The following is a 16,670-nucleotide window of genomic DNA, read 5'->3' on the forward strand; positions in this document are numbered from 1 at the left end:
CTTTGTGGCTTTTAACTTTTAAATATTGCCGCTAAACAGAGCTAGAACAATGACAATAGACGCGTTTCATATCTCGTTGAGGTATGAAACTTTGCTCCTCACCACAATGCTGAGCCAGGGCCAATTTAGTACAGCCACAGCACACACGCATTACACAATTAAACATTTTCTTTAAAAAAAAAATATTATTTTTTATTTTTGATTATTGTTATTTCATGTGTTTTTGTGTGTGTGTTTTTTGATAGAAATAAATGTTACGTCTAATGTATCAATATTTATTCATTTCAGTTGAACCGCAGATTAAATGTCCTGTAATCTGCGGTTCAACTGAATCCTGACCTGACTGAATATTATCCTGACCTGTTATGAGTTCTAATACCAGAGGCGCTACAACCTGTTTAGGTCTGGGCCTCAGTTGTCCATGTCTGTTTCATGATCATTTGTCAATCTAATAGGCAAGTAGGTGATCAGCCTCCTGTACCTGAAACATGTCGAGTTTTTGGGTCTAAGGCAAGCCGGTTTTCTCACGTTTCATTTAACGTTCGATCGAAGTCGCACGTTGAACCTACTAGGCCAACACTGCTATAAATAATAAAAGTCTTTTAACAATAAATATTTTATTAATATATCACATTCCATAAAAGCTACAATTCGCCTAAAACCTATATCTAATATAAAATAACCTTTGTATACATATTTTATTAAAGCGACTTTCTGCGTAATATTGCACTAAATTCTTTGAACATTTAACTTACAAATAGAAAATACTAGAATTGATTAAATATATGGATATTCCCACTTCTTTATTTTGATTAAAAGTAAAATAAAACAAATATTAAGGAGAAAAATCTATGACGTCAATTCATACAATTTCTAAATCTATTAGTGCTTAAATATCTAAATTCATGCCAAAATTCGTTTATATCATACCAAAATTCTTGCTCAGAATCATTACCGTAATTTAATATTAAATATCTTCAAAACTCCCACTTAAACCCCGATAAAATATAGCAAAGGCCAGTATAAATAAAACCAGTATACACACATACGCAACTGAACACAGGAATAAAATCGACTTAAAATTGTTAAAAAGTATGTCCCCCTATAGCAAGCATGATGTTTTCAAAAGCGATCCAGTTGATAAGCGCCCAAGGCCCAAGCCGCATCCATAGAGGCAAGAACCCTTTGTATAGCGACAATATGCCCTCGTTCCGGACCGACTGCTGCAGACAATCGATCATACCGCGGTAAAGGGTCCCCCTGGAACAAAAACGTTTACTTACGTTCTATATTTGAAATCCCAATTGCATTTGCCGTTTGTAGAAAGTCGTTTATAGAAAGAAATATCTACCCGTAGAAATTGCAAATCAAAACAGAAAAGTAAAATATTTCCATAATAATTTGGACTTGACAATGAGACAAAAAGCGTTTTGTTTATTGATATATATATAACATTTAATTAAATAATCAACCAAAGATCAAAAGAGTCAACTATTGACACTATAGTGAAGGATCAATACATATTTATTATTTTAATGCAATTATCAAATACTTCGTCGACATCAAATCAAATTAATGGAGATTTTGGCCATAGCCGAGTCTTAAGTGACCGTTATGTTTAACCGAACCATTTGGAATGCGACTAAATCCCAGTATCAGTACATAAGATTTTAGAAACTGTATTTACAGAGGGAACGCGATATCCAGTTTCAAATTATAGATTTTACTAGCAAAAAATTTAATGCGTAAATTTTTTTGAAATTGTTCCAAAAAAATGCGACCATTATTTGTAAATGGATGTAGGTTTCACTATTCGCCTAATTATTTCACAAGCTCTGGAGTATTTGAAACGAAAGAGAAAGGTATTACATTGAATGCGCGTGTCGACTTTGACCCCGATATTTAACCTCGTTTGCTACTTACCTACTTAGACTTGCATTGATTCCGTGTCTGACGCATTCCTTGATGTTACTGCCATTATTATCCTAACTATAACGTTTTTGTACAAATTTATATTTAAAAAAAAACAATAGTTTAAAACTTACAATATTTCATAAAATATTACTGTACGTAATGCATAAATTCTTAGATAAATACGAAAACGAAGGTTCTTAATTCGTCGAAGAGTCGTTAATTTATTTTAAAGGAAATACTAGCGCAATAATGACAATTGAGAGACGACTTCGCGCTTAGACTCGTTTCTAACTCTTACCCCAATTATCTTTGATTAAACTAAGTAAAATTACGTCTAGCTCCATCAAATGCGCCGTTAGACTATCACTAAAAATAATATATATTCACTAAGTCAATTTTTTTAAGTTAAGTCAAATTATGCGATGAAATTGTTATTATATTTATAACAATCCTTCGGGTAATTTTCATAATAAGTACAAAAATCCAGAAAAAGTTTCTTAGTAAATGTTGTATCATAAATAGTATCAACTATAAAAAGTAAGACAGTGTTGATGCAATGGATATTCATTATATCTAGAACATTAGGTACACAGTGCGACTTTAAGATAAAAAATACAATATATTTTAATAATGTGGATTAATGACGCATTTCCTTAGGAAACTTTCGGTTGTCCTTATTTTATGTAAGATTTTAATTTATCTCACGAATAAAAGAATATTTCATTGAATTTTGACGTATAATTTCAATTACTTACGTCACGTCAAACTCTTTAGTACCAATATTTCATTGAACAATAGGTTTTTCTGACAGCCCTCGTTACATTTCAGTAACATTATATTGTATATTTAATTCGTATTTTGAATCAATACTTTTACTTTTATATATATATTTTAGTTTATATAACATGGCTTATTAAAACCTAAATATAACAATGAACTTAACTTACAAACTAATAATAAAAATAATTAAAAATTAATAAAAATAAAATTAAAACAGATTTAAAAGTTTGGTCTCTGTGGCAGTGTCCCTTTAACGCTTGCAGCATTTCCTCGCTATATTGCGATAGTTATCTTTGAGCGGGGAAAGATACCTTTTATATTAAGTTACAGCTTACGTTTTGAGTTTGAGTTGTTTTATGTTATGGAATCATTAATTGAATGTGGCATTTTTGTTTTACAATCTTGTGTGTAGTTTTTGTAAAATTGTAATTATAAATATTATTATAATTATATAATTTTAGATAAATATTTAAAGAAAACAACCTCGTTTTTAAACTGAACCAATGACATTTACAATAACTACTTTCAGCGCCCTATAACTTTAGTCGCGAAGGTTAGAAACCAATGCCGATATTTTTGTGTGCAATTTCAATTTAATTCCTACTACTAGACTGCTAGCCCTCTCGCTGGGCACATTTATAAAAGTTTAGATTTAATGAGTTTTCGTGATTCTACTCGACCAGTTCGTTGGAAATATTTCATTGTAATGGTCTATTGATTCTATAAAAGTAAACATTTTTTTGGCCAACTGGCTTTATTCCTACGTATTCTTTACTAAAAATGTTGTCTAATAAATAATTATAAACGTACCTACAACGTACATCGATTTCAATCGCATAGCAACTTTGCCCTTTTGAATTATTTACTGTCTAGGTAAAGGTCGATCGATATGTACGTTATAATATGTCAAACATACACTGTTTAAGCGCTTAGTGATAAGCAAATATATATTGTATAAGTTATATTTCGTATACCTTATGTAACTAGAGAATGGTGTAACTTAATGCAATTTAACGGACGACTCTTGAGTATGGCTGTTAGTTTTTAATAAGAGGTCTTTTTAGGCTTAAATATAATTAACTAGTATTATTTTTGAGTCCCGTAAACGATTATATACCTTCCATCTGGACCCACGGGCTGGTTCATAAGTCGTGTCTTTATCACATCAGCCGGTGTACCCATGACTGCAGCGACGAATCCAGCGGTGAATGCAGCCGCGCCATGCACCAACGGTGTTTCAGCAAGTCCGAACTCACGAACGAGGTACTGTTTTGTAAAGTCATACGCAGCCAAATCACCCATGTTTACTAAAGCTGCTCTTTGAACGTTTGGTACGGCCCCTGAATACATTTATTTGTTATTTATTAATTATTTATACACATAAAATATCAAAAGCATTTTTAATGAAGTATTATCATCATAATAATAATTAGTTATCTTAATATAATAATTTCTGGCAATCCGCAAATGCATTTCTTTCTTTTTTAGCTTTATAATATAACAGAAGGCAAGCGGTCAGGAGCCTCACTTTATGTTAGTGATACTCACTGGCAATGTGAGTGTCTATGGGCGGCGGTTTCACTCACAAGTGCGTTGCCGGCCTGTTAAGAATCAGTACGCTATTTTCTTGAAGTTGAATTGGTTCTGAAATAAAATTTTCACGTCGGATTTTAAAGAAAAGGAATCTACATAGTACTGTGCTTTAACAACCAAAATGTACGACAATAGAAGACATTGCACCAACATATAACATACCTCTCCAAAACCCCTTAAGACCCCCTTGAGCATAGAGCATCACGTAAACCTGGCGACAATTGGAGAACCGTGCCGGCTTCCCTTGCAGCAGCCTCCTACCTTCCGCCTGCATCTGAACTTTCACCAGATCGGTTGGAGATGCGATGAGTTGCGCCAGGGACCCAGCCGCCAGCCCGCCTGAACTTCGAGCCAATAAAAATTTTAGTTACATTGGACCTAAAAATCTTATTATTTTTCTTTGAATTCAAGTTCTTTAATGATTTAGGTATCTAATGAAGGTTCAGCTTTTTACCGTTTCCTGCATTTGGAGTGATACGAATGATAAGGCTAGTTTGAAGCAGATTTTTGATCGGCAGTGTTAATAAGATTAACTAGAAAAATATTTTATTATTGATATTAGAAAGAACAGTTTAATAAATTTATAAGTAACCTTTATTCTGTATTACATTTATTGATTTTACTGAGTGATATATTTTATAATGAATTATTTTCATTTTATTAATATTAATAATAGTGTTGAGTCTCTGGAATCTCTGAATACATTTTTGAAATAATTACACAACATAATAGATGATGTAGCGATATCAAAAACTTCAATGTTATTACGGAAATTTATCTAAGACCGGAATAAAAATATTGCGAAGATTTGATAGTGTAAATACCTTAGTATATTACTAAGACGAAATGACATTAAACTATAATTTGCATTTGAAACCATAGAAAAGAAGCAATCAAGCGATTCCCAGCACTCACATGAACCTTCACAAGTGGTGGCATCGACCTCGGCGACTACATGTTATCTGATATTGATAAAATATCCGACGAAATCGTTTTGAAACTGTTTATTATACATTTACTCGCATCCTGTTTCTATAAAGGCGTCCCGGTTTAACCCTTTAAATCTTTAATCTTTTAGATTCTAAGCCTATATGTCAAAAATTTGGACTCCTATAGGTCAAAAATTCCCTGGATTTTACCATAAGTAAGACACTCCCCGCTAAGTCTCGTTTCTGAATCTTACCATATCGTATGTCTGTACTTTTCTGAATAATTGGAATCAATGGTTGGTTCCATTCGGTTGGTATCAATTGGTCCAAATCAGTTGGAAAATCAGGGAAAAATATTAGAACCTCGTACCACAACTACACTCAATTTTTTTAAAATTAATAAGTATATTTTACGATTTGAAACTGAAATCCTTCTTTCTCTTTTTTTAAAGACGATTAAGAAGAGAGTCGTAGCTTTTGAATAGCTTTTTTTTTATTAAAAAAGAGTCTCACCCATAGACGCTGCCCCAAGCGATACTTTTCCCTTTTCATCCTTAAAATAGCTTCTGAAGTATTCATAGAAGATCAGTCTACTCCCGGAGTATATAGCGTGTCGCTGAAACATCGGCATCAGACCGGTCCATAACTTCAGCACTCCCTCTTGCTTTGCTATACCAACTGCTGTTTTTATCATGCCATGATTTTCTAACTGCAAAAAATTAAGAAAAATGCATTTATCCCACGTGTAACTCGTCATACATACTTTTCAGACACGTTCAAAGACGAAAGAATTATGAAATAATCAAGCCAATAATAATTTCTGAAGAAAAATTAATTTTCTGCAATTGAAATTAAGTAAATTGTAATTGTAATTGTGAAATGCATTTAGCTCACGTTAAATTAATCGCCATTTACATATTTTGTAGAACTGTTCAAGAAAAAAATCAATGGCGCTAAAACCTGTTTAGTTCTGGTCTTCAGATTTCTGTATCTGTTTGATGATGAAACAATATGCGAATTCTGTTACCAATATAACGAGCTTCCAAAATTACCAAACTAATATATATTATTTCATTTAAGTATTGAATTCATACCAGCCGTGGAATAGTGCATGCGATCTCCGACTGTGGACCACTTCTTCCTACTATAAGTTTATTCTTAAACTAAACGAAATATACATATATTAGGCACATAAGAAAAATCATGAGACCAGACTTATACTGGTTAATAGCGCCACCCAACGAATATGCACTGTCGCTACTTGTTTATAAACATGTAGTTGCAACAATAAAGATACATGTCCCGATACAAAGGCCCCACACAGTACTACTGCTAGTGGTATATCGATACTTATTTTTAAAGTATAAAAACGTTTACTAATTGTAAATTACCTGATAACCGTGTTTCGTTGCGGCCACTTCAGATTGTATTTGAAGCCTTGTTTTAGTTAAATCAAATGGATAAGTTGCTGAAATAGAAAACAATATTACATGATTATTTAAAAAAAATACTAACGCGACATTGTTAATTAGTACCAACGCGACTGTCCTACATAAAAATAAACAATTAAACTAAAATACACTGTATGGGTTAAAATTTCATCACCATTCGCCTATAGATAATATAATTAAGGAAATAAAAAGCTAGCAAAACGTAACAATGAAACTAAATTGATGATGGACAGGTCACATTATACGAGACGTTAGAATAAAATAGGCAACCCCTAACTGAATCATAATTTAAACAACAAATTCAACTGAACAAGACAAAGTTAACGCTGCTTAGTAATGAGCTATAAGCATTTTATTGCAGATGTTATCGCTCACCTGCTTCAGCCGCCCATGATCCCAAAACCGCAACAAAGTAGCGAGCAGCAATGGAATCCGTTTTCTTTGCGGCGGGGTGATCAGCATTACGAAGGACCGGCATTATTATCTTTTACACTCTATGGCCATAATATCTGAAAACAATCGAGGTTTTAATGTCAAATATCGCGAGCGAATATGTTTTCGACAGTCTTGACGGTACAAAAGGCGGTACACGATCTTTAAGTGTCGTGTAGACTAATTATGACTTATAGAAAACATTAGGCAACAGTGTCAATTACTAGTTATTAAACTTGACGATCTACAAAGCTTTACTTGAAGACAGAGGTCCTAAAAAGTACTTTATAATAATTAAAGATTTCTTAATGACATCACATTAGGAGAATGGCGGAGAAAGGTGTAGGCCAGTATAGACTGGGAAAAGATCTATAACACTTAAAAACTGTACACAAAAAAAGAATGAAAAATCACTCGTGGTCATTGATTGCCGACATTTAAAGTATCCCTCGGTCCTTTAGAGGCGTCAAATAGTCATTAGACGGTACAACGTAATCTAACTCCAGTTTTAAACACGCGTAAATAGCACAATATTCCACCAATACACCGTTATGTTTTTATAATAACGCTAAAATTCCACGGGAACGCTATAGCAAGAATGATGATTTATTCGACTGAAGAACTGAAATGAATATTCAGAGTATTAAACGGCTAAAACATGTTCGTGTCAATTAAGTTCATCCGTCGATATTACGATATCTATATATTATGATATACGTATCATAGTCATATAAAGTATTAAATAGAACATCCTTCGAATATGCAATATACGAATATGAAATTGACAGATTGTTTTTTATTCAAATGTATGATGTATCTGATATGATGTACATTTTGCTTGCTCAGGCTTTCTTAGTTTTATAATTGTGGCGATTATCTAATTCATCGGAGCTACGCCCCGAGAGTGTAGCCAGACGTAGGTACTGTCTTCAACTGTTACTTTGCATTCATTTGTTTCATAGCAATTAACTAAACCATAGTAATGACTCCCCGAGAGTATAGCACGACGTAGGTACTCTCTTTAATTGTAACTTTGGATTTATTTGTTTCATAGCAATTACCTAAATCATTGCAGTGACGCCCCAAAAGTATAGCCAGACGTAGGCACTCTCTCCAACTGTTACATTGTTATATAGGGTAAAAATGACCCAGAAACCGTACGAGTACAGAACCATTTATACATTGTTTAATTATGTATAATGTTGTCATGTTTTAAACGTAAGGCGGAATTCGAGAAATTTCAGCTGGGTCTGTGAAAAATTAATAGCGCTTTTCGTTTAAATTGTATCAAAAATAATTGTTTAAAATGTTCAACTACTTATTATTTGGGATTTTTCATCGGGGTTTTGGGTTAAAAAAATCCTTTTAACATTCGAATAAAAGCGTAAAAATTGAATTGAATTCCGTACATTTAACATGAAATCAGCCACCTTCTAAAGCGTATTCTGGAACATCAACCAAACTTAAATCTAGTTTCTATATGTAGGTTGATATATTTGACAGCTTTCAAAACGAGTTAGTGATTTGATATACAAATAAGAATACTTTAGTTTATTTATAATTAGAAAAACATTTTTTTTTCATATACATTTTATTAGGACCTATCCGTGTATTCAAATTAAACCATGGGAAGTATAATGATACTCCATACTATTTTTAATATCACATATACGGTTGTAAAGAGCTTTGGTATGACGTCAAGCGATAAGTATAGGTCATTGGAGCTACACTTTATCATATAGCGGGTAAATGTTTAACCTTATATCTTTCGCATAACAGCTAATTTGTTCCTAATTCTTTTAATTAGGAAGAAATCTTATTCAAACCAGTTAAAACTTAAATCTAAAAAAATAAAAGCACGTCATAGTAAGCAAAGCTAGTCGAACCCAAAAGGATTTTCTCACTTATACATTGTAAAATAATTCGTTGGTACAACCTCGACTTTAGTTTTACAATATGTTATGTAAATTTTCATGAAACGTTTTCAGCTTGACGATGATGATAATTTATACAACCTTCACACAAATTCAATGCCTCCACATTTATTTAGTTTATTTTGCTACCTACATGGTAACAGAACGGTCATTACGATCTAAGCTATATTATATAAGTCTTAAAATACTCATCTCATCGTAAACACAGTATAATTGACTTAACATTAAATATATTTGTAAATGTAATAATACTAATTCATTAATGTCATTTGTTTTTGTGAATTGGCGGCAAATCTAAAACTCTTGTTATACGTGAAAATGAATCTAACGCGAGAAAATTTTCGGTCAATGATTTATTATGACTTTCGTTGTGGGCTTACTAAACAATAAAGCTATGATGGGCTGAATTTAGCATTTTTTAATGAAGCCCCATCTCGTGCCACTATTTACAATTTGGTTTAACGAGTTTAAGCTTTGACGTAGCAATATCAATGATAATCCGCGTGAGGGACGTCCTTTAACAGCGACTACTGAAGATAACAGCAGTGCTGTGCGACGCATGATAGAGGAAGATAAGAAAGTGACCTATTAGCAACTACGGGCATGAGTCAAGTTCAAAACATATTACACGAACATTTAGGCGTCAGGAAGCTTTGTACCCCATACTTTAACCGACGACCAGAAACACCTTCGCATGACTGTTGTTGGACTGTTGAATATTTGACTATAGCAGGTGTCGAGATAATGAGTCATCCGCCATACAGTCCTGACCTGGCGCCCTGTGATTTTCATTTATTATTACTCTGAATGTGCGGAGAAAGCGTACGAAAATGCCACAGAAGAGACCCCTAAGGAAGAATGGGCCCACTATTTTCTCAGTGGTTCCATCAAATGCGACGTTGTGTAGAGAGGAACGGAGATTACTTCGAGAAACAATAAATGTATTGGCAACTTTCTACAGTAAGCCGTTTCTTTGTCTAAACATTTTCAGTTTTACCTAGGTACGTAAAATTTCACATAGTAGTTACATATACAATATGAATATGTAACTACTGTGTGAATATCTCACTCATTTGGACCGTAAATGAGATTTTATAAATTATTTCATATATTCATAAATATTTGCAAAATCACCTGCATCATAAGCACACCCCACATTCACACGTTCACATACAAACCCTTTTACACCACCACAACATAGCCAAATTAATTGTTACATACTTCTTGTTTATTATTATATATATTTTTTGTTAGTTGTAGGATTAGAAATAAATAAGTTTGTTATGATGAAACCAACAAGACGAGGTTAATGTTACGGCAAAAAACAAAAATGTTTCTTTGAATATGGTCTATTGTAAGTGAATACCTTTGACATTGATTCCTCGACATATACTTGCGGTTGAATAATTAAAAAAGAAATAGTCCACTCAATCAAGTATTTTTTTTTTAATTTAGATGCCTGCCTGATACTAGCTTGGACGAATTTAATTTATAAACATAGCTTTACTGCTACATTCGTCAAACTATGTGTATAAACTAAATTAAATACACGTAATACAGATTTGTATAGTTTTCTGATGGTATATTATGTGATAGATAGAGTATCTGGCCAATTTACCATCAAAAATCCACGAATATATCATTTTTATTATATTTTTAATATATATTCAGACTTGATTTAGAAGATTAAAAAAAAGTAAATTTTTTGTGTATGTGCACATTATTTATGTAAAATACTATGTATTTATTATTCTTCTGAATACTCTACATACCGATATGAATTTCAAAACCGGCTTGTTATATAATAAATCAGCTACCAAAGATTATAAATATCTCTTGAATAATAAATCATTATAATAAAAGAATACATGAATAAGAATAATCTTTGACAATCACTTTATTTCCACACTTGGCTCGGGTACTAGATGATGTGAAATTTTGGATGACGGCCAGTCGTTTGTGTCATGGACAGAACTAGTTCGCAGGACTCGAGATTATTCAATAATCTTTTATCTTATCACAGCGACTACGGCTTTTAATTTTTCAATTATCACACTTGGTTTATCACGAGTTGAGACAAGGGCATGGGCGGATCTAGAATATTCATCCTACACAAGTTTGTGCTTGTGTCCCAATAAAATGACCAAAGACCCAATTAGATTTTTATACATTAAAAAAACCCCTGACCATACCCCATCCGCCTATGTTTACGCCTAGTTTCGTTGGAAGGCACAACTACATCTACTTAATAAGAAATATTTTCCATTGAAATATTCATATTATTTAAGGAATAATATAATATACACAGTAATAATACACCTATGAAAAACTAAACAACCAATCACAGTCAAGTGTAATAAGTTCCTTTTTCAAATGTACATTCCAAGAATTAAGTTGTTGTAGTTATGGATATTCAGATCGACTAAAACTACCGTTTCTTCATTATTTTTTTATTATCATTCAGGCACTGGCAGTTAAGAAAGTTAAAAAAATTGAAAATAATGAAAAGTCTATGTTGTGAAGTTAATTAATCTATGAGAAGGGAATTCTTTAAAATTCGAGAGCTAGACTACTAGCATTAAATACAGAGTAAAAACGTGTGCTGTAGTTTTAAGAATTTTGACCTAGTTAGATAAGTACCGGAACACATTTTTGTTTTAATTTATCGTTGATAAGAAAAAATATTTTTAAAATATGATGTTTTCATTGGCTTATTTAGGTAATGTGTTACCTACTAATATAAAAATATCGGTAACTATGCCTACATATGTGTTATATTTGTATTATATTTATAAATACATATAAATTTACCATATTATAAGCATGGACTTTACTCACGTATGAATTACTCATTAATTGCAATAAATTGTTATGAAAAACATTGGTACGAAGTCCGGCAGCTGATAAAATTGTTATATGATAGTCGTATGCTGAGATGCTGAAAATTTATCGACACGAACTATTATTTTCATACAAATTAAGTTATGGTTATGATTTTTTTTAACTGGTCTGGGGCAACAACAAGGTATTTGGACATTAGTTGTACACGTACCTACATATGAAGTAGTAAAATTTGTTATTAAAACATAAACCCCCTTGTAATTGCAACGTTTTAAGTAAAGTATACGACGTTTTTTCATCATAGTGTTTAAACTAACTTTGAAGAAAGAGAAGAAGATAGTGTTTCGATCATTAAATTATTTTTCTATATTTTTTTAAATATTATAGGAAATGATTCCCGTTGTAACAAAATGGGACTATCTTTAATCGAGCTTTAGTCCACGATTTATTAAGACTTTATTTAGGTATTTATATAGAAGGGCGCAAAATGAAAGTTGTATTTATAATAATATTTTACATTTACTGAGTACAATTAACTTATGTAATATTTGTATCGATAATATTATAACCTAACTTTATTAAACTAAGTAGGAGTATTATGTAATTCTACTATAAACTGGAAAATAATGTTCTTATTTTATTAAGACTTTAAATTATTTTTCGTTAAAAATTATATTTAATCAACGAAGCAGCTTAGTAAGGATTTGTTAACAAATGAATTAAGGATATGCCAAAAATAGACGTTAGCGTTCTATTGGATATAGTAACTCAGAGACGTTCATTAAGTTAGTTGTTAGTGTAGTTAGTGTAGGAACTCTTAAAATAGTTTAAAATATTTTTAATAAAACTTAATTAGATTAGATTACACACTGATTACAAATTTATTATAAAACTTACCTTAATTTTCAAGCATCACAGGTGATGCCTTGCAAACGACTGATAACACTATTCATGGTTCTTGGTTACATGCGAATGTTATTTGATATAAGTGACTACGAGTCATGAATCGAACGAATAACGATAAAATCAATAGACATATTCATAGACATAATTAAACAACAAGGTTAAAGGCATATTCAAAAATACTGGGTATAAGAAAGTTTTAAATGTTTTTGATTTCTTCTACGCTTAAGAAAACACTTTTTAAACGGATTGAAGCTATGTATTATGATTAAAAACTTTTTACATAAATTTTAATTTTTTTTCCGACGTTTCGCGTCCTTTTCAGCGTGAGTGGTCACGGTGACACGGTGAATAAAATTTAAAATTATTATAAGTTTATAATAATAATACATTGCTTCAATCCGTTTAAAAAGTGTTTTCTTAATGTGGAAAACCTATGTTAACAAAAGACAATAATATTTTCTTCTACGCTGTTTCGGAGAAGGTAAATAATTATTTTATCACATATATGAACAACATGTTAATAATTACTGAAGCTTAGTTTGATCTATGTACATGAGGTTGATGGAGTGGGCCCAGCTCCGCCGGTTATGTATCCAACTTTGTCTTGGGTAACACAAGTAAGAGACAATGTAATGCTAAAGACTAAAATGTTAGAGAGACCTGGTTGGCGTAGTAAGAGGTCGCAATTACTAGCAGTGATTAGCGCAGACAAATTCACTTAGGGATCCATTTACACGGTCTTGTGCACCCTGAATGCATCTGGGACTGATATTAGTTGCACACTGGCTGAATTCACAATTGATATAAAAAGGTTTACGTTGTAGGTTTCTTGTTTTTTTTATGTGTAGTATTATGTACTTAGTTTAAATTTTGTATTATATATCTATATACTGTATTAAGTTATTGTAAAAATTGAAAGTATGAAATGAAATAAATAAAAGTTTAGCAGAGATTTAATCGGAAGCTAAAAGACTATTATATAGCCCTAATATGATTTCAATTAGTTTGATTCGACTCTTGTTCTTCTTGGTTGTAATAGTTTATCATACGAGCCAGGCCAGCGGTGGTTAAACGCAAGCGTATGGCAAGGACGAATCCAGAATTCAGGTATTCAAAATTTAGGGGTCATACAAAATTAACATTTTTAAGAAGCTTTGTTTACAAAACGAGTTTCTGTCACAATTTCGTAATACTATTATCAATAATAATTTAACGACCTTAAGTACGGTTGAAATACGTGTTCTTGAACATTTTAATAATTGTAATATAAAAAGATACCATTACTTAGAAGAGCTCAATACATTGCAATTATTACGAAACAAGTCTTGGTTTTCTTTAATAAAATGAGCGTGACCATCCCTCAGAGGTTTTATGAATGGGTTCATTTACCTGTAATTTATGAGCGTGACCCACCGGTCTATGTATAAAGTAGGCCAAAGGTGGGGACTGTTCACATTGCATTATGCATAATTCATTACTAAAACAGGTAGCCAAAAACGCCGATTTTTTTTATAGAACAGAGGGCAAACGGGCTTGCCTGATGTTAAGACGGGTGGAATTTTTTATTCAGCTTCGACAGGTGAGAACAGTATACCATGTGGGGCCGAATTTGCGCTTTATAGAGTTGCAAGCGGTCGCCCGGAGTGAAGTACCCTCTCGCCTTGCTGAGCACACCAAGCTTTTTGAAGGCCTTTAGGAAGGAATTTAGCCTTTCCTTCCCTAGAAACTGAATGTCGTTCGATACGTCAACGCCACATTTACGAAAAGTAAATCTTGTTGCAGCATTAAGAACATTAAGTTAACAAAATACAATGCAAACGGCGGTAGCATAAGTTATGTTGTAGGTACATATAATTAAAATGCCAAGAGGAAGTGGAGTAAGAAAGTATTCAACTGGTGCCCAAGGTACAGTTCACGCAAAAGAGGAAGACAATTTAGAAGGTGGATAGACTAGGTTAAGAAAACAGCAGTTATATGGGAGAGAGTATCACAGTGCAGACAGGAATGGCGGGATTTGGAGGAGGCCTTTGCCAAAAATGGGCACAAAGATCTAGAAATAATTAGATCATAGATATAAATGTAACGTATCTGACATAAAACGCTTTTATTATTATAATTAAAATATTATAGTGCTGAAATTATACATATTATTGGCTAAAAATATCCTCACAGCCGATTAACAATTAACCTTTCTACTAGTGTTAGTACTATTTCAGTGCTTTCGCCACGGGTAGCATAATACTACTACATATTTAGTATTTACCAAAACATCAACCGCCTAATGCGATGTATCTTCAACTCACGTGACTGTAAACACAGCTGATTACATCAATAACATGCATATTATGTCACTGTCAAACCTGCCTCGTAAGAAAGGGAGGGAATGACCCAAATTCGCGGTTACCGCGCGAGCGAAAGGCCGCGTCCGTTTCACATCGCTACCAACTTGTGACTATTCTATTCAAGCAAATATCTGACGAAAGAAAGCCCAATTATCTATAACGTAGTATATAGTATAGTACACCGGAGTACACTATGCGGTGACGTCATTCATTCATCCTCACCCGAGTACCATTGATCGATCAATGGATTAATGTTGCGTCGAGAGGCGTGGGAGTCAATATTTTGTATGACATTGGAAAATTAAAAAAAGTATTATTAAATTTTATTTTAAAAATTATTTAATTTCTCATAACGAAGCTGTTGATATAAATTCTGTAAATGTAAATTACACAGACAGAAGAAGTCGCGTATGAACCTATAAGTAAATAAAATTGTAAAAGTACCTTGGTCTCTGAGACACTTCCAGCGCTCCTTGTTATATGCCACTTACCGCCAATTGCAGGCCTTTAGTTGCAGCAGGTCTTTCCCCACTCTGTCGAACCAGCGATACCTGGTCGCTCCTTGTGGTCGGAGACATTTTTGGGGTCACAGCCGGCGGAGTGCCAGTGTGTGTAATCATAAGTTATATAATATTCATACTTCAAAAATAATAGATATAATCAGGGAAGGTAACTTAAGAAATTTATTAAAATATGTCTACTTAATCGTGTATGTTAAATTGTAGTTAAATGGAAAAAAGTTAAATTTCTTTAAAAACAGTCCAATCTGCAACCATAAAATGGTGTGTACAAATAGATTAATATTCCTTTTTTCTTATCACTCAATAACCTATACTAATTGCATTATAACTTGGGCATTATATTTATACCATTCCAAACACCTTTATATCCAAATACACTAGACTAGAAGATTTATTATACGATAAAATCACTACCATATTCTTCAAGGTCAACGTTTGGGAGCGTGGAATGCATCATTCATAAAGAGTTCCTTATTCAAACTTATAAATAGCGTTTGACTTTGAGTGACAAAAATAAGTATTCGTACAGATGGTCTTTAAGAACTTCGTTTTTAAACTGTTAGAATGACAGATTTAAAAATTACATTTAATTAATAAAGGCTTAAAGTTACGGTCAGTCTTAAGGACTCAACAGCTCTCAGGAAACAGTAATGAAGAACCTGAGTGTTAATAATAAAATATTGTATACGTAAATAATAAACTACTATATTTTATTTTGAATGCCACTAGAACTAGAATATATGAAACTCCCGTTAAAACACTCGCAAATGTAAAAGTAGTATTCGTATCAAATCAGCTCAACTTGAAACGGGTTGTATATGTATAATTCTTATTTAGGTGATGCTAAATAATAAAACAAAGATGGTAGAATGTTTCACTCATTCAACAATTAAATTCTGACTATTCATTATCTTCCTTACTCATAAAGGGCTAGACAGAGAGAGAACATGTATAGCGTGAGAAACAACGCGAGTGCAATTATCAACACGTGTATTTGAATAAAATTGTTGATTTTTATTTTGTACAC

At 32.5% G+C, this 16,670-nt stretch overlaps 1 protein-coding gene across 4 annotated transcripts; it reads right to left on the reverse strand.

Moving 5' to 3' along the window:
* Window positions 1-618: 618 nt before the first annotated feature.
* On the reverse strand, window positions 619-15,226 carry LOC123717397 (mitochondrial uncoupling protein 4). 4 transcript variants are annotated; one of them, XM_045673371.1, is made up of 7 exons: window positions 15,145-15,226; window positions 7,043-7,176; window positions 6,608-6,684; window positions 5,730-5,925; window positions 4,450-4,626; window positions 3,812-4,034; window positions 619-1,260 (listed from the first exon to the last, which is right to left on the reverse strand). In XM_045673371.1, exons 2-7 carry the CDS (start codon window positions 7,143-7,145, stop codon window positions 1,086-1,088), a joined length of 951 nt encoding a protein of 316 aa, XP_045529327.1. In that variant the 5' UTR covers window positions 7,146-7,176; window positions 15,145-15,226; the 3' UTR covers window positions 619-1,085. The 4 variants fall into 4 exon arrangements, with proteins under 4 accessions (XP_045529327.1, XP_045529326.1, XP_045529325.1 ...); XM_045673370.1 differs by having other exon boundaries at window positions 15,084-15,220; XM_045673369.1 differs by having other exon boundaries at window positions 15,044-15,220.
* Between the last annotated feature and the right edge of the window lie 1,444 nt (window positions 15,227-16,670).

Source organism: Pieris brassicae, chromosome 12, assembly GCF_905147105.1.
Source record: "Pieris brassicae chromosome 12, ilPieBrab1.1, whole genome shotgun sequence".
Taxonomy (NCBI): domain Eukaryota; kingdom Metazoa; phylum Arthropoda; class Insecta; order Lepidoptera; family Pieridae; genus Pieris; species Pieris brassicae.